Here is a 19,666-nt window from a genome sequence, read left to right as displayed (position 1 = left end):
ATTTTTTTCTCTATATGCACTGGAGCAATACAAACTGAGTGCAAAAGTATTCACACCCTACACAACAACCACTGACATCGTTAGGCCTGTGATACACCCTCGCTGCTGCCCCCATCTGCCCGTAGTTTTTACCTGGTACCACTATGACAAAGCCCTGCGTATTCCCATTTCCTTCTTCGTGGCAGGTGTCTGATCCTGAGGGCCCTCACTGTGGCCCCCAGCTGCAGGAAAGAGGCTGCACACAGCGGGGTATGTACAATGTCTTTAATCTCCTGCTTGTTGTGTTGCTCATGCCGCTAAAACCCCAGAAAAGAGAAATTAAAGGAGGAGGTGGGAGCCCCTGGGGCGTGGGGCGGGACAGCTTCACCCATCACTGGCTTTGACATGAAGACCCGTCCGCAGTTTAGGAACGCCGCTCCAGTCACCTCCAGAGGGGGGCGCCGTGGCGTGCTCTACTCCATGGCCGCCAGGATAGGGGTAAGCTTTGGCAATGGCGCAGGATAAAAACCAGTCAGTGCAAATCTGCCGCAAAGTGCAGCCGAAATGTCTTTACCTGAAACTATCTCCGGACCCCCGCCCCCCCATAAAAGCCCCCCCCGGAGTCTTGGCCCCGTAGTAACCCCTGCAGTAGCAGCCTTGTAAGCAGCGCAGTTTGGTCGGTGATCGCCTCCATCCAACGTGCTGTTCTGTCGCTGGAGGCAACAGAGGAAAAAAGAAATGAAGGGAAATGGAATAGTGCCCGGGACGAGGCCAGTCTTGTCGAGAGAGGGGGTCTGCCCAAGAAGCCCCCCAGATCCCAAGTCTGAATTATGTGGTCCCAGGATATTGGTCCTATCGCGCCACGTGGCTCCCGGGCAGCGTGCTATTGGCCGTGCGGATGACCGGTAAGGGGTGCGCCTCCGTGTTAAACACCCAGTTGTCTAATGGTAGAAGGTCGTCACTGGAGAAGAGCAGATACAGGTACCTGGGGGAGGAGAGGGTTAATAGGGTGCGGTGTGAATCCTAAATCTTCAGGAAACGCAGATACCCCGCCCACTCTGGAAGGAACCGCCCCCCAGGAATCCCACTGTGGAGACCCCCAGCCATAGCTGCAATGGCAGTACAGCGCCCCCACAGGGGAACTGAAGGATTACAGTGTCCATTCATATCAATGGCAGGCAGAGTCCTCCAGAGACAGAGGAAGATTGCTAGACCTCCCCTGCCCCTCCCTCATTAGGCACCATTTTCAGCATCTCTGCTTGTCAATGAATGGAAACAACACAGAGGTGAACTTTTCAGCATACCCTCTGCTGCAAGAAGTATTAGATCAGGTCCCGTTCACTGACTGCCTACACAGATCTTGAAAACAGTGAGCAATTGATCCACAGAACATATCAGAAATCTGCACAGTGCTCCCCGCAGGACGATGGTCTACTCACTTCAGGGTCTCAGCGAGGAAGAAGCTCTGCTGGACGTCGTCGTACGCGGGGGCGGAGGAGTACACGTCCTTCAGACCAGAGAAGCCACCGCTCACCCTGCAGTACTTATCGATGGCCTGTAGAGGGAGACAGAGTCAGCAGAGCGGAGACGCGCGGCGCGCGGCGGAGGGGCGCACGGCGGAGGGGCGCAGAGCGGAGACGCGGGGACGGAGGAGTACACGTCCTTCAGACCAGAGAAGCCACCGCTCACCCTGCAGTACTTATCGATGGCCTGTAGAGGGAGACAGAGTCAGCAGAGCGGAGACGCGGTGCGCAGAGCGGAGACGCGGGGCGCACGGCGGAGGGGCGCAGAGCGGAGATGCGGGGCGCACGGCACAGACGGAGGGGACCCACCTGAGCAGCTTCCCAGCCCCAGTTGCGGTATTTGGGGTCGTGGGTGAAGCGCCACATGTACCAGTACGTCTCGATCACCTCTGGTCTCAGGATGTAGTATTTCTCGTTCTGACGTACGGCTAACGCTTCCGCGCCCCCGTCAAATTTAAACGCTTCAGGACCCAACTTCAGCACTGCCAAAAAAGCAGAAGGAAGCATTGAGGCCTCACCCCTCCTCGCCTGGCACTTACATGACCCCTATCCCGGTACCCACCTGTCCGGTCATAGGACTCGTGACACGTGTGAGCAATCTCCGCGCCCAGCTGAAGGTAGTGTCCAGCTTTATCCCCCGGAGATCCATCTGCTCCTAGCGCCAGCATGCCACCCGCAAAACAGGTCAGGTGACCCATTTTCCGTTCCAGGTGCCCGTTCTTCCACTCACCAATGAAGGTGAGGCCCCCGTTGGACTTGCGGATAAGATGCTTCTCGATGGCCTAGAGCAGGGACAATAAGATGTTAGGATTCTTTCACAGGACTACTACTCACATCAGGATAAGCTCACATATTACCCAGGTACCCACAAGGTGGCGCTACAGTGTAAGGAATACATGAACCAGTCCACCGATCACCCTCCCCCGCAGGCTGCCCGGCACTGGTGTACTCACTTCTATCGCGTTGTCATACATGTTCCGAGCCTCGATGTCCGTCCGGTCTGACACCAGCCAGGCCTTCAGGAGATACTCGTAAAAACTGTCTCCTAAACCTCCCACCGACGTGTGGTCTGGAGGGACAGGAAGGGTTAATGGCACATGAGTCGTCCTCACATCCTCAACCTCTGGGGACACGGGTCATCCTCAGACACCCCACCGGGACACGGGTCAACCTCAGACACCCCACCGGGACACGGGTCAACCTCAGACACCCCACCGGGACACGGGTCAACCTCAGACACCCCACCGGGACACGGGTCAACCTCACATCCTCAACCTCTGGGGACACAGGTCGTCCTCACCACCCCTCCTGCACATGGGTCAACCTCAGACACCCCACCGGGACACAGGTCATCCTCACATACCTCTCCGGTACACGGGTCATCCTCACATACCTCTCCGGTACACGGGTTATCCTCACAACACACACGTCTGGTACACGGATTATCCTCACATACCTCTCCGATACACAGGTCATCCTCACATACCTCTCCAGTACACGGGTCATCCTCACATACCTCTCCGGTACACGGGTCATCCGCACATTACCTCTCCGGTACACGGGTCATCCTCACATACCTCTCCGGTACACGGGTCATCCTCACATACCTCTCCGGTACACGGGTTATCCTCACAACACACACGTCTGGTACACGGATTATCCTCACATACCTCTCCAGTACACAGGTCATCCTCACATACCTCTCCGGTACACGGGTCATCCTCACATTACCTCTCCGGTACACGGGTCATCCTCACATACCTCTCCGGTACACAGGTCATCCTCACATTACCTCTCCGGTACACGGGTCATCCTCACAACACACACGTCTGGTACACGGATTATCCTCACATACCTCTCCAGTACACAGGTCATCCTCACACACCTCTCCAGTACACAGGTCATCCTCACAACACTCCCAGTACACAGGTCATCCTCACACACCTCTCCAGTACACAGGTCATCCTCACACACCTCTCCAGTACACAGGTCATCCTCACACACCTCTCCAGTACACAGGTCATCCTCACAACACTCCCAGTACACGGGTCACGTGTTATTCCACCACTTACGTTGCCCCCAACGCCCTGTCCTGGGATTCAGATAATTTGGGTAAAGTCCATTGGGACGATCCATTTTCTGCAGAAGTTTTCTGATGTGCATAACCTGCAAGTCAGAGGAATTCACAGTCAGGGTCTCGGGCGATGGACGGGCGTCTGCTGGCCCGTACTACTACCATACCTACTGGAGGATGTAAGTGGCCGCGGGGTGAGGAGAGCGGATGGAAAGCAATGGGGACAGAAGGCATCAGCAGACCTGAGGGGGCACAGATCATCCAGACTCCCTCCGGACTCGTCTGTGTCACCATACAGGGTGGGAAGGAGACTACTTACCTTATTATAGTACACAGGATTCCCCGTCAGGTAGGTCAAGTGCACAAACTCCAGGTGAAGGGTCCCAAATTCTGCCAGGATGCTACTGCCAGCCGATGCCCAGCCCCAGTTCCTGCCAACGCCACTAGGAGAGGAGCGGGAATAGAAGACAATAGGTTCTCCGCTCTGTACGACAAGTCAGCACCAGGGGGCACCACTGAGCCGGGTAATAGCCATTCTGTTCCCCGTAATGGAGGATTACAGTAACCACTAACCTCTTGAGGTTCACCATTGCCCAGGGGATGCCCGTCGGGGTGTTAAATGCCGGGAGCAGCTTCTCCGCCAGCAGCACCGCCTTGTTCTTAAATACCTGGAACAAGAACAGAAAGTTAATCCATTATGGAAGCCACATCTGAGGCGGTCAGGGAATATAACAGAAGCCTCGGAGATCGGCGAGGAGATGCCTGCTGGCAGCTGCACGCGAAGGGTTAATTTACGGCAAATGTGATGATGTCACTCTCCTGAGAGGACGCTGCCCATTTCAGGGAGATACGCAAGTAAAGCACTTACCGGGAAGCACGGAGGCGTCTGCTGAGCCGCGAGGTGCTAAAAGCCTCTTAATATCCGCAAATGCCGAAGAACAACTGAAGATTTAACCCTTCACTACTCCTTCTACAGGGTTAATAAGGAGTTTTGGGGGGGGAAGGGGTTCTGCTGACCCCCATCCCAATTACAGGGTCACTGCACCTGTAGGACAGGAGAATACAATCTATTGCCCCTGTTATCAGCCATTTCAGGGGAGATGATGACTGTAGGACAGGAGAATACAGTCTATTGCCCCTGTTATCAGCCATTTCAGGGGAGATGATGACTGTAGGACAGGAGAATACAGTCTATTGCCCCTGTTATCAGCCATTTCAGGGGAGAGGATGACTGTAGGACAGGAGAATACAGTCTACTGCCCCCTGTTATCAGCCATTTCAGGGGGGAGGATGACTGTAGGACAGGAGAATACAGTCTATTGCCCCCTGTTATCAGCCATTTCAGGGGAGAGGATGACTGTAGGACAGGAGAATACAGTCTATTGCCCCCTGTTATCAGCCATTTCAGGAGAGAGGACGACTGTAGGACAGGAGAATACAGTCTATTGCCCCCTGTTATCAGCCATTTCAGGGGAGAGGATGACTGTAGGACAGGAGAATACAGTCTATTGCCCCCTGTTATCAGCCATTTCAGGAGAGAGGATGACTGTAGGACAGGAGAATACAGTCTATTGCCCCCTGTTATCAGCCATTTCAGGGGAGAGGATGACTGTAGGACAGGAGAATACAGTCTATTGCCCCCTGTTATCAGCCATTTCAGGAGAGAGGACGACTGTAGGACAGGAGAATACAGTCTATTGCCCCCTGTTATCAGCCATTTCAGGGGAGAGGATGACTGTAGGACAGGAGAATACAGTCTATTGCCCCCTGTTATCAGCCATTTCAGGAGAGAGGACGACTGTAGGACAGGAGAATACAGTCTATTGCCCCCTGTTATCAGCCATTTCAGGGGAGAGGATGACTGTAGGACAGGAGAATACAGTCTATTGTCCCCTGTTATCAGCCATTTCAGGGGAGCGGGTGACTGTAGGACAGGAGAATACAGTCTATTGCTCTGAAGATGGGCACTGACATCTTCCGGACGCTCACTCAGCGTGATTAATCAATGATTGAAGTGTAGACACATTTGATTCTTACTTTTTCGTTACTAGGACTATTTAGTGGATTAAGGTTAGTCGCCGACTACCCCGGACCAGGCTGCACATGATCCACGGCAGCGTTACACGTGGGGTCAGCCTCACAGCGCCGTCACACAGCTCCTCCTGTTTTCGTGTAGCCTACTCACCAGGATTCTCTTATCCTCACTGACTATTAGCACCAATCGTGTATCTTTTACAGTTTCTTTAGAGCACGGACAGAAGTTACTGGTTGGATTATGAGCTGTGCTGTGGGTACCCCCTCCAGTGCCCGATGGTTACTTACATCATGTGAAGTGTAAATACATGCGGATAGCCCCCTGCTTGTCCTGTAACTGGTGGAGCCCAGCATATTATCATGGTTACATGTAATTTTGGCATATTTAGTGTTACCTTTTTAGTGCAGATTGAATAATACGGTAAATCACCCCCCGTCATTATAACTACTACCACCATCATCACTAAAGCCTGCGGCTGTGGAGAGCTCAGAGTGGCGGAGTATTTGTGACGCTGAATATTGTCAATGATTTACAGGAAGTGGCAACAGAGAGCTGCCAGACCCTACACCCTCGGAATAGCAGAGCTGCAGTGTTACACCACTACTCAATGTACACAGGGGGTGTTAGAGCGCGAGTCCAGTAACCCCCCTATAGAGCGGATGGGGAGCACTGCTGGATCGGTAGGGGTCGGATGGACCACCACTGATTACCAGAAAGGGGGTCCCACTACAACTTCTCCTGGCCACGATTGTCACCTGGAGGGGGGGCCCCACTTCGGGAGATCGACGAGTTCCCACGATGTAATTACTAGTCTACCCCTTTAAAGGCTCCTCAGTCCCACCTCTCACCTCTTGTCCGGACAGGTAGTATGCCGCCAGCAGACCACCGATGAAACGGATATTCACCTCGAATACGGAGACCTCAGAGTTCTGGAAAACAATGGGACACATCTAAGAGAAGACAGTCTCCAGCAGGAGGCGCTGCAGCCTTCACAGGGCCACACACCCAGGGGCCAATGAACGAGCGTCAGAAGAGGCCGCACTCACCACGCCGAAGTCCAGATTATTGGTCACCCATTCCTGTCCGTCACGGAATTCATCCAGGAGCCCCATGATGTACAGGGTGTCCAGAGCGTCCACGATGGTGGCTCCCATCTGCGAGTTCCCTGCAGTGATCAGAAGGGGTTAACAGTGGTCAGAGATCGATGCCCAGCGATGCCAGTCAGATGAAGAGATGGGTGCTGCCGATCCAATAACCACAACAAGGGAGGAGTAGTACCTGATGGGGCCACATGGGGCAGCGCAGCCACACGGCTCCCCAGCACCTGTCCTGTACAATGCGGTTCGTGTGACCCCCCCAGTCACATGACCTGTCCGCTGTAATGGTGCGTCTATATGTCTAACACCACGGACTAAAACCGCACATACACGGCACAGGCAGCGGAACACGTGTGTAATGCCTTAGAGGGATTGTCCACTTTCTGTAAATCAATTCTTTTTCTGATAGACTTTCTCACCATTTTTAAGATCACTGCTTGCTGTCAGAAGCTTGTACAATCTACAGCTGGGATTGCTACAATGTATCAGTCTGTGAGCTGGACTGGTTAAATGACACTAGACTGATACATTGTAACAAAATCTCAGGCCAGAGATTAGTGCTGTGGATTGGCTGGACTGGACACACTGTAACAAACCCTCAGCTGTGAGGCATACAAGCAGAGAAGACTTGGAGTCTGTTAGAAACCTGCAGAGCTTCTCCTTATATAAAGAGCGTCCGGGGTCACATGACGCGGAGACATTACCCAGAATCCTCGGCTCCGGTCAGATAAGCCAAGAATCCGCAAAACTCACCGAAAATATTAGTGGAGTGGCCCTTCCGGGCGATCGGCTTCAGCTCGTTGTGGCCCCAACCGTACTGGCGGTAATTGTCCCAGGCGTGCTTCATCATCTGCAGGAGAAGAGGACAGCGCCTTATATACTGACCCCCGCACTGTAGTATTATATATACGGACCCCCGCACTGTACTATTATATATACGGACCCCCGCACTGTAGTATTATATACGGACCCCCGCACTGTAGTATTATATACGGACCCCCGCACTGTACTGTTATATATACTGACCCCCGCACTGTACTGTTATATATACGGACCCCCGCACTGTACTGTTATATATACGGACCCCCGCACTGTACTGTTATATATACTGACCCCCGCACTGTACTGTTATATATACTGACCCCCGCACTGTACTATTATATATACTGACCCCCGCACTGTACTATATATACTGACCCCCTGCACTGTAGTATTATATATACGGACCCCCGCACTGTACTATATATACTGACCCCCTGCACTGTAGTATTATATATACGGACCCCCGCACTGTACTATTATATATACTGACCCCCGCACTGTACTGTTATATATACTGACCCCCGCACTGTACTGTTATATATACTGACCCCCGCACTGTACTGTTATATATACTGACCCCCGCACTGTACTGTTATATATACGGACCCCAGCACTGTACTGTTATATATACTGACCCCCGCACTGTACTGTTATATATACTGACCCCCGCACTGTACTGTTATATATACTGACCCCCGCACTGTACTATTATATATACTGACCCCCGCACTGTACTATATATACTGACCCCCGCACTGTACTATTATATATACTGACCCCCGCACTGTACTATTATATATACTGACCCCCGCACTGTACTATTATATCTATTATATATACTGACCCCCGCACTGTACTATATATACTGACCCCCGCACTGTACTATTATATATACTGACCCCCGCCCTGTACTGTTATATATACTGACCCCCACACTGTACTATATATATACACTGACCCCCGCACTGTACTATATATATATACTGACCCCCGCACTGTACTATTATATATACTGACCCCCGCACTGTACTATTATATATACTGACCCCCGCACTGTACTATTATATATAATGACCCCCGCACTGTACTATTATATATAATGACCCCCGCACTGTTATATATAATGACCCCCGCACTGTACTGTTATATATAATGACCCCCGCACTGTACTGTTATATATAATGACCCCCGCACTGTACTATTATATATACTGACCCCCCGCACTGTACTATTATATATAATGACCCCCGCACTGTACTATTATATATAATGACCCCCGCACTGTTATATATAATGACCCCCGCACTGTACTGTTATATATAATGACCCCCGCACTGTACTGTTATATATACTGACCCCCGCACTGTACTATATATACTGACCCCCGCACTGTACTATTATATATACTGACCCCCGCACTGTACTATTATATATACTGACCCCCGCACTGTACTATTATATCTATTATATATACTGACCCCCGCACTGTACTATTATATATACTGACCCCCGCCCTGTACTGTTATATATACTGACCCCCACACTGTACTATATATACACTGACCCCCGCACTGTACTATATATATACACTGACCCCCGCACTGTACTATATATATATACTGACCCCCGCACTGTACTATTATATATACTGACCCCCGCACTGTACTATTATATATACTGACCCCCGCACTGTACTATTATATATAATGACCCCCGCACTGTTATATATAATGACCCCCGCACTGTACTGTTATATATAATGACCCCCCGCACTGTACTGTTATATATAATGACCCCCGCACTGTACTATTATATATACTGACCCCCCGCACTGTACTATTATATATACTGACCCCCGCACTGTACTATTATATATACTGACCCCCCGCACTGTACTATTATATATACTGACCCCCGCACTGTACTGTTATATATACTGACCCCCGCCCTGTACTGTTATATATACTGACCCCCGCACTGTACTGTTATATATACTGACCCCCGCACTGTAGTATTATATATACTGACCCCCGCACTGTACTATATATACTGACCCCCGCACTGTACTATATATACTGACCCCCGCACTGTACTATTATATATACTGACCCCCGCACTGTAATATTATATATACTGACCCCCGCACTGTACTATTATATATACTGACCCCCGCACTGTACTATATATACTGACCCCCGCACTGTACTATTATATATACTGACCCCCGCCCTGTACTGTTATTTATACTGACCCCCACACTGTACTATATATATACACTGACCCCCGCACTGTACTATTATATATACTGACCCCCGCACTGTACTATTATATATAATGACCCCCGCACTGTACTATTATATATAATGACCCCCGCACTGTTATATATAATGACCCCCGCACTGTACTGTTATATATAATGACCCCCGCACTGTACTGTTATATATAATGACCCCCGCACTGTACTATTATATATACTGACCCCCCGCACTGTACTATTATATATACTGACCCCCGCACTGTACTATTATATATACTGACCCCCCGCACTGTACTGTTATATATAATGACCCCCGCACTGTAGTATTATATACGGACCCCCGCACTGTAGTATTATATACGGACCCCCGCACTGTAGTATTATATACGGACCCCCGCACTGTAGTATTATATACGGACCCCCGCACTGTACTATTATATATACTGACCCCCGCACTGTACTATATATACTGACCCCCGCACTGTACTATTATATATACTGACCCCCGTCACTGTACTATATATACACTGACCCCCCGCACTGTACTATATATACACTGACCCCCTACACTGTACTATATATACTGACCCCCGCACTGTACTATTATATATACTGACCCCCGCACTGTACTATTATATATACTGACCCCCTACACTGTACTATTATATATACTAACCCCTGCACTGTACTATTATATATACTGACCCCCTACACTGTACTATTATATATACTGACCCCCGCACTGTACTATTATATATACTGACCCCCTACACTGTACTATTATATATACTAACCCCTGCACTGTAGTAATATTATATATACTGACCCCCGCACTGTACTATTATATATACTAACCCCCGTACTGTACTATTATATATACTAACCCCCGCACTGTACTATTATATACCGACCCCTGCAATATCTTATAACATTATAACATGTTGATGGGGGGGGGGCCTGTACATTGATCAGTGTCCTCTTGTTATGAGGTGGGGTGAATGCTGTACATTTGGCAGGGCTGTCACCGCTCTGTGTGCCTCGCGCCTCTTCTCTGCTTCTCAGCAGCCGCTGTGGACTTCCTGCTGAAGCCTCGTCAGGAAGAAACCTACAGACCTCAGGGGGTCACAGCCGAATCTGGGGGATGGGTAAACCCTGCGTAAGAGCCGTCATGGCAACCGACGGGCGCAGCGCTCTATTTTTGAGAGGAGGCATCCGATTGGTTGCCAGGGGTAACTGCCCCTCTTTCTTGGGCAGAGCTGTCACGTTCTCCTCACCTCCTTGATCTTGTCCCGTTTCTCTCGGATGTCGGGGTCCCCGGGGTCTCCACTCTTCAGCTCGGGCAGGTTGGGCACCGGGGCCAGCGGCACGGGCGGGTTCTCCTTCTTCTTCAGATCTTCCAGCAGCTTGCTCTTCTCCGTCTGGATCTCGGCCCGGATCTCGTCCCGGGACTTCTTGAGCTTCTCCTTGGCTTCCTCCAGGGCCCGCTCATGGTCGGCTCGGATCTTGTTCCTCAGCTGCTCCTCCTCCTCCCTGCAGAAGGAAGCAGAATATCATCAGTGACTGGCAGGAAAACCGCTTGCTTTCAGTGAACTGTCCTGACCTAGTCCTGCCCACTGAAAGTGTCATGACGACTCAGTATATGTTCCCGGGAGCAAGAGATTAATGTTCCCATTCACTGACTGCAAGCAGAGATCTAGAAAGAATATGCAATGATTTCACGTAAACACACAGCTGTGATCTATAAATATATGACTGTCTAATCATATGGGCCCCCGGGGCCCCCACCCACTGCGGCACTGATGAGAGGCAGGAATATGCAGCAGGTGCACCTGAGGCGTGAGGTCCTGCTGTGCCTCGTGTCATCACGACTGCAGGAGCTCGGAGAACAGGCCGACAATTATAAGAATATAAAAGCTGCACAGCAACTGTACTGATGATGTATACTCCAGTCACATCCAAAGCTGAAGAGACACAGGTCCTCCAGTCACATCCAGAGCTGTTTCCTGATGGCTCTCAGGACCTCCTCTGCTGGCAGGAACCAGAATTGTGAATGCAGCTCTGGATGGGACCGGAGTATGAGATACCCTGGTGGCGCTGTGTCTTCGGGGAGGCTGGGTACCCTACATGAGGGCGGCGGTGCCTGCAGCCGTGTCACCCGGGCACGGATCGCAGCGCAGCCGCCACTAACATCACTGGATCAGGTCGTAGACCAGGACACAACGGCTGCAGGTAATTCTGGGGATCTTGCAGGTGGCCATGAGACCAGATTCACCGACATTAGCCGTCAGCCATGTCCTGGCGATTTGCACCATGGCTGACCTCATCAGAAAACTAGGGGTCATCTGCAATGTCAGATTTCACTGTAATTCTGGCATTCTATTCATGTGCCCCCTGGTGATTATAATCAGAAACAATGCTTCCCCTGTGGCCGGGGGATCTTCTAATCCCCTCAGACAGCAGCAGCGTCGTCTACCAGGCCCGAGCCCATGTGCAGAAGTATTGGTGCCCTCCAGCCAACATACGTGGACAGCAGTATGGCGGCAGGGATGTGCGCTCTCCACAGATCACCCCCCGCTGAGCTGAGGACGGGGCGGCTATAAATTCACATCTATGACCCCCCCCCCCAGGAGCAACATTATTATTTCATGTCCTCTGCTTCCCCGAGCTCCGATAAATCTTCCCATCAATAATGAGCAGCGGTTAAAGGAGAAGCCGGATACAGGGCTGCACTACCGAAATACCGGTATAATACCGCCAGAAATACCGATATAATACCGCCAGAAATACTGGTATAACTCTGACATAACACAGCCAGAAATACCCTTGTTTCTCTCTCTCTCTCTCTCCTCTGGACCCCCCTCTCTCTCTCCTCTGGACCCCCCCCCTCTCTCTCTCCTCTGGACCCCCCTCTCTCTCTCTCCTCTGACCCCCCTCTCTCTCTCTCCTCTGGACCCCCCTCTCTCTCTCTCCTCTGGACCCCCCTCTCTCTCTCTCCTCTGGACCCCCCTCTCTCTCTCTCCTCTGGACCCCCCTCTCTCTCTCTCCTCTGGACCCCCCCTCTCTCTCTCTCCTCTGGACCCCCCTCTCTCTCTCTCCTCTGGACCCCCCTCTCTCTCTCTCCTCTGGACCCCCCTCTCTCTCTCTCCTCTGGACCCCCCTCTCTCTCTCTCCTCTGGACCCCCCTCTCTCTCTCTCCTCTGGACCCCCTCTCTCTCTCTCCTCTGGACCCCCCTCTCTCTCTCTCCTCTGGACCCCCCTCTCTCTCTCTCCTCTGGACCCCCCTCTCTCTCTCTCCTCTGGACCCCCCCTCTCTCTCTCCTCTGGACCCCCCCTCTCTCTCCCCTCTGGACCCCCCTCTCTCTCCCCTCTGGACCCCCTCTCTCTCCCCTCTGGACCCCCTCTCCCCTCTGGACCCCCCTCTCTCTCCTCTGGACCCCCCTCTCTCTCCTCTGGACCCCCCTCTCTCTCTCTCTCCTCTGGACCTCTCTCTCTCGTCTCTCCTCTGACCCCCCTCTCTCTCTCGCTCCTCTGGACCCCTCTCTCTCCTCCTCTGGACCCCTCTCTCTCTCTCTCCTCTGGACCCCTCTCTCTCTCTCTCCTCTGGACCCCTCTCTCTCTCTCTCCTCTGGACCCCTCTCGCTCTCTCTCCTCTGGACCCCTCTCTCTCTCTCTCTCCTCTGGACCCCCTCTCTCTCTCTCTCCTCTGGACCCTCTCTCTCTCTCTCTCTCTGGTATATACCCCTCTCTCTCTCTCTCTCTCCTCTGGACCCCTCTCCTCTCTCCTCTGGACCCCTCTCTCTCTCTCTCTCTCCTCTGGACCCCTCTCTCTCTCTCTCTCTCCTCTGGACCCCTCTCTCTCTCTCTCTCCTCCTCCGGACCCCTCTCTCTCTCCCTCTCTCCTCTGGACCCCCCCTCTCTCTCTCCTCCGGACCCCCCTCTCTCTCCTCCGGACCCCCCTCTCTCTCTCTCTCCTCCGGACCCCCCTCCCCCTCTCTCCTCCGGACCCCCCTCCCCTCTCTCCTCCGGACCCCCACCCCTCTCTCTCTCTCTCTCTCCTCCGGACCCCCACTCCTCTCTCTCTCTCCTCCGGACCCCCCCCCCCCTCTCTCCCCTCCGGCCCCCCCCCCCTCTCTCTCTCTCCTCCGGACCCCCCTCCCTCTCTCTCTCTCCCCTCCGGGCCCCCCCCTCTCTCTCTCCTCCGGGCCCCTCTCTCCCCCCTCAGGGGCCCCTCTGTATCTATAGGACAGTGACCGCCCTGTAGATTCCATAGCACGCTGCGCACTCAGAAATGCTGCAGAAGTAACTACATATGAACTTGAAAATATGGCCTAAAACTGCCCTCGAAGACCAATCCAGCCCGATCCACCTGTTCTGCCCGTGTCAGTCACTCTGAGTTCTTGCATTCTATTCATGGATCAGACAGATCTGGAGCATCATGAGACCACCTACAGGACAAGGATCTCTCACACATGACGTACACATCAGCTCCATGCCTGGCAGAGATCCTGGACAAACCGGTTTGGGGAGTGACCCTGCAGCGGGGGCGCTCCCTCCTGCACGTTATACACGGCCTGTCCACCTGGATGGACTAAGCAGATGGTTCTGAGCCTCCTATTGGATAATTACTGCACCGGCGATTATCTTTCATCTGGTAATAAGTTATTTAACCCCGACTGGTGCAATGAGCGGCTTCTCATTTCCTAAACAACCATGTGGAAAGACCTGAACTTACTGGATGACCGGGCTATTCCAGCAATGGCTCTGCTCTTCCCTGATGGGCATATTCCAAGATGGCAATGCCAGGACTCATCGGCCTCAGATTGTGAAAGAGCGGTTCAGGGAGCAGGAGACGTCATTGTCACACATGGATCGGCCACCAGAGTCCAGACCTTAGCAACCCCATGGAGAATCTCTGGGATGAGCTGGAGAAGGCTTTGTGCGGCGGTCGGACTCCACCATCATCAATGCAAGATCTTGGTGAGAAGTCACTGGATGGAGATAAATCCTGTGACATTGCAGAAGCTTATCGGAACAACGCCGCAGCGAACGCGGCCGGAATCACAGCTAGAGGCTTTTTTTTGTGGCAACTTTTATTTTTTGGGACAGGCAGTGTATGTAGGGTGTTGTCTGTCAGTATACTGGTAACTGCAGACCCCTGTCACACCGCAGTGCGCGCCACCGGCGTGTGACCATAATGTGCGCACCAATCCCAAAGCCTTCACTTTCCACCTGTGCAGGGAGCTGCTCCAGAGGGGCAGGCTGAGGAGGACCCCATTACTGGGCCGCCAGTCATCAAATGTTCCGAAATATCCGTCACAGAAGAGATAAACTCACGTGTAATGTTACTTATCCTGTGATCCTGAGTTACATCCTGTATTATACTCCAGAGCTGCACTCACTATTCTGCTGGTGCAGTCACTGTGTACATACATTACTTATCCTGTACTGATCCTGAGTTACATCCTGTATTATACTCCAGAGCTGCACTCACTATTCTGCTGGTGCAGTCACTGTGTACATACATTACTTATCCTGTACTGATCCTGAGTTACATCCTGTATTATACTCCAGAGCTGCACTCACTATTCTGCTGGTGCAGTCACTGTGTACATACATTACTTATCCTGTACTGATCCCGAGTTACATCCTGTATTATACTCCAGAGCTGCACTCACTATTCTGCTGGTGCAGTCACTGTGTACATACATTACTTATCCTGTACTGATCCTCAGTTACATCCTGTATTATACTCCAGAGCTGCACTCACTATTCTGCTGGTGCAGTCACTGTGTACATACATTACTTATCCTGTACTGATCCTGAGCTGCATCCTGTATTATACTCCAGAGCTGCACTCACTATTCTGCTGGTGCAGTCACTGTGTACATACATTACTTATCCTGTACTGATCCTGAGTTACATCCTGTATTATACTCCAGAGCTGCACTCACTATTCTGCTGGTGCAGTCACTGTGTACATACATTACTTATCCTGTACTCATCCTGAGTTACATCCTGTATTATACTCCAGAGCTACACTCACTATTCTGCTGGTGCAGTCACTGTGTACATACATTACTTATCCTGTACTGATCCTGAGTTACATCCTGTATTATACTCCAGAGCTGCACTCACTATTCTGCTGGTGCAGTCACTGTGTACATACATTACTTATCCTGTACTGATCCTGAGTTACATCCTGTATTATACTCCAGAGCTGCACTCACTATTCTGCTGGTGCAGGCACTGTGTACATACATTACTCATCCTGTACTGATCCTGAGTTACATCCTGTATTATACTCCAGAGCTGCACTCACTATTCTGCTGCTGCAGTCACTGTGTACATACATTACTCATCCTGTACTGATCCTGAGTTACATCCTGTATTATACCCCAGAGCTGCACTCACTATTCTGCTGGTGCAGTCACTGTGTATATACATTACTTATCCTGTACTGATCCTGAGTTACATCCTGTATTATACTCCAGAGCTGCACTCACTATTCTGCTGGTGCAGGCACTGTGTACATACATTACTCATCCTGTACTGATCCTGAGTTACATCCTGTATTATACTCCAGAGCTGCACTCACTATTCTGCTGCTGCAGTCACTGTGTACATACATTACTCATCCTGTACTGATCCTGAGTTACATCCTGTATTATACCCCAGAGCTGCACTCACTATTCTGCTGGTGCAGTCACTGTGTACATACATTACTTATCCTGTACTGATCCTGAGTTACATCCTGTATTATACTCCAGAGCTGCACTCACTATTCTGCTGGTGCAGTCACTGTGTACATACATTACTTATCCTGTACTGATCCTGAGTTACATCCTGTATTATACCCCAGAGCTGCACTCACTATTCTGCTGGTGCAGTCACTGTGTACATACAATACTTATCCTGTACTGATCCTGAGTTACATCCTGTATTATACTCCAGAGCTGCACTCACTATTCTGCTGGTGCAGTCACTGTGTACATACATTACTTATCCTGTACTGATCCTGAGTTACATCCTGTATTATATTCCAGAGCTGCACTCACTATTCTGCTGGTGCGGTCACTGTGTACATACATTACTTATCCTGTACTGATCCTGAGTTACATCCTGTATTATACTCCAGAGCTGCACTCACTATTCTGCTGGTGCAGTCACTGTGTACATACATTACTTATCCTGTACTGATCCTGAGTTACATCCTGTATTATACTCCAGAGCTGCACTCACTATTCTGCTGGTGCAGTCACTGTGTATATACATTACTTATCCTGTACTGATCCTGAGTTACATCCTGTATTATACCCCAGAGCTGCACTCACTATTCTGCTGGTGCAGTCACTGTGTATATACATTACTTATCCTGTACTGACCCTGAGTTACATCCTGTATTATACTCCAGAGCTGCACTCACTATTCTGCTGGTGCAGTCACTGTGTACATACATTACTTATCCTGTACTGATCCTGAGTTACATCCTGTATTATACCCCAGAGCTGCACTCACTATTCTGCTGGTGCAGTCACTGTGTATATACATTACTTATCCTGTACTGATCCTGAGTTACACCCTTCATTATACTTCAGAGCTGCACTCACCGCCACCTCATTAGTTTGTCTGATGTCGTATGGGGTCAGTTAGTTTTCGGAAGGCAATGCGTCCATGAGTGCAGTATGATGGCGGTGACCAGACACCATCTCCGGGGGTCCCGCTCCTCTGTGCAGAGAGTAGACGGGTTTGGGCGCCTGATGTTTGAAGGCTTTTTCTGTGCTAAGAAAAAGGTATATGTTTTAATTTCAGAAGCAGCGCCCCTCCCGTCTGTGGCCCCTTTGGGGGTGTCCGGAGCCACGGCTGGGGTTGTCGGGATGAGACTGCTCCTTTAAGGCATGTACTTCAGACTGAACTTTTTGGAGGTGGTGTTGAGGTCAGAAGAGGATTAGGAGGGAATAGGAAATATAAAGGGCGCGGACCTCTCCTCCTGCTGGATCCACATCTGGTTCTGGCTGAAAAACCTTCTAGAAAATCTGACTCAAAATCTCCTCCAAAAACCTGTGTGTGAACCTGTCCTTACGATGCCCTGGAGCAGTCAATGTGGCCCCCGATATTCTAAGATGAGGCCTTCTACGGCAGCAGAGACCTCGGGGACAGTACCATGCTTATACTGAGCAGAACATACAGCTGCCCGAGGGTCCTTGGAAGGGCAGGGACCGGCCCCGTCCATGCCAACTGCATCGACGGCAAACGAGGGAGTGGTGAACCGGCCCGGGGTCAATGCAAGGGGAAGAAAAACTGCTGCTGCCCACTAGCCCTGCCATCACTGCTGCTGCCCACTAGCCCTGCCATCACTGCTGCTGCCCACTAGCCCTGCCATCACTGCTGCTGCCCACTAGCCCTGCCATCACTGCTTCCCCTGCAGTCACTGCTGCTGCCCACTGCAGTAACTCCTGCTGCTGCCCACTAGCCCTACCATCACTGCTGCTGCCCACTAGCCCTGTCATCACTGCTGCTGCCCACTGCAGTAACTCCTGCTGCTGCCCACTAGCCCTACCATCACTGCTGCTGCCCACTAGCCCTGTCATCACTGCTGCTGCCCACTGCAGTAACTCCTGCTGCTGCCCACTAGCCCTACCATCACTGCTGCTGCCCACTAGCCCTGTCATCACTGCTGCTGCCCACTAGCCCTGCCATCACTGCTGCTGCCCACTAGCCCTGCCATCACTGCTTCCCCTGCAGTCACTGCTGCTGCCCACTGCAGTAACTCCTGCTGCTGCCCACTAGCCCTACCATCACTGCTGCTGCCCACTAGCCCTGTCATCACTGCTGCTGCCCACTGCAGTAACTCCTGCTGCTGCCCACTAGCCCTACCATCACTGCTGCTGCCCACTAGCCCTGTCATCACTGCTGCTGCCCACTGCAGTAACTCCTGCTGCTGCCCACTAGCCCTACCATCACTGCTGCTGCCCACTAGCCCTGTCATCACTGCTGCTGCCAACTGCAGTAACTCCTGCTGCTGCCCACTAGCCCTACCATCACTGCTGCTGCCCACTAGCCCTGTCATCACTGCTGCTGCCCACTGCAGTAACTCCTGCTGCTGTCCACGCCATCAGAGCTGCTGCTACCCACTGCTCCTGCCATCACTGCTGCCTACTTCTGCCCCTGCCTTCACTGCTGCTGCCCACTACTGATGCTGCCCACTTCTCCCCCTGCCGTCACTGCTGCTGCAGCCCACTACCCCTGCCATCATTGCTGCTGCCGCCCACTGCTGCCCACTACCCCTGCCATCATTGCTGCTGCAGCCCACAACCCCTGCCATCATTGCTGCTGCAGCCCACTGCCGCTCACTGCCCCTGCCATCAATGTTGCTGCTGCCCACTGTCCCTGCCTTCACTACTGCTGCTGATGCCTACTGCCATTGCTGCCCTCTACCTCTGCCTTCACTGCTGCTGCTGCCCCCTGCCAGCTTCCTCTCTCACTCAGCATGTAATAATCATATATCGTCCTTGGGCACGCCCTGCGTTCCGTGGCAGGTGGTGGTAACTAGCGCTACCTATTACACTGCAAGTTTTTCCCCACCCTGAATATTTGTCTTAAAGCCATAGTCCGGTTCCAGAATAAAAAGATGGAAAGCTTTACCATCTTCCACCATTCTTCCTGCATCAGTTCCATACTGCATTCAAGATCTCTGCTTGCTGTCACTCAACAGGACCCTCATGGCACGGGTTGTCTGCAGCGGATACAGATCTGTCCTGCTGATGTGAGGACACTCGGGTGCACAGCTCCTCACAGTTATCAGAAATAAACAATGAAGGTTCCTCCTGAGTAACAGCAATCAGAGATCTTGAAAACCGTGAGGAACTGATGCAGAAAGTA

At 51.7% G+C, this 19,666-nt stretch overlaps 1 protein-coding gene across 1 annotated transcript in view; it reads right to left on the bottom strand.

Annotated features, from left to right (window-relative positions):
* Positions 1-249: 249 nt before the first annotated feature.
* Positions 250-19,666, bottom strand: part of MAN1A2 (mannosidase alpha class 1A member 2) — a 36,690-nt gene continuing 17,273 nt past the window's right edge. Inside the window, exons 2-13 of the mRNA XM_044284287.1 lie at positions 11,062-11,317; positions 7,462-7,558; positions 6,658-6,776; positions 6,460-6,540; positions 4,150-4,244; positions 3,896-4,019; positions 3,575-3,668; positions 2,456-2,571; positions 2,065-2,284; positions 1,812-1,984; positions 1,419-1,534; positions 250-964 (exon numbers count right to left, since the gene is read on the bottom strand). Of these exons, the coding sequence (XP_044140222.1) occupies positions 832-964; positions 1,419-1,534; positions 1,812-1,984; positions 2,065-2,284; positions 2,456-2,571; positions 3,575-3,668; positions 3,896-4,019; positions 4,150-4,244; positions 6,460-6,540; positions 6,658-6,776; positions 7,462-7,558; positions 11,062-11,317 (1,624 nt within the window). The 3' untranslated portion in view covers positions 250-831. The remainder of the gene's footprint in view (positions 965-1,418; positions 1,535-1,811; positions 1,985-2,064; positions 2,285-2,455; positions 2,572-3,574; positions 3,669-3,895; positions 4,020-4,149; positions 4,245-6,459; positions 6,541-6,657; positions 6,777-7,461; positions 7,559-11,061; positions 11,318-19,666) is intronic.

Source organism: Bufo gargarizans, chromosome 3, assembly GCF_014858855.1.
Source record: "Bufo gargarizans isolate SCDJY-AF-19 chromosome 3, ASM1485885v1, whole genome shotgun sequence".
NCBI lineage: Eukaryota > Metazoa > Chordata > Amphibia > Anura > Bufonidae > Bufo > Bufo gargarizans.
This window is presented reverse-complemented; position numbering and strand designations above follow the sequence as displayed.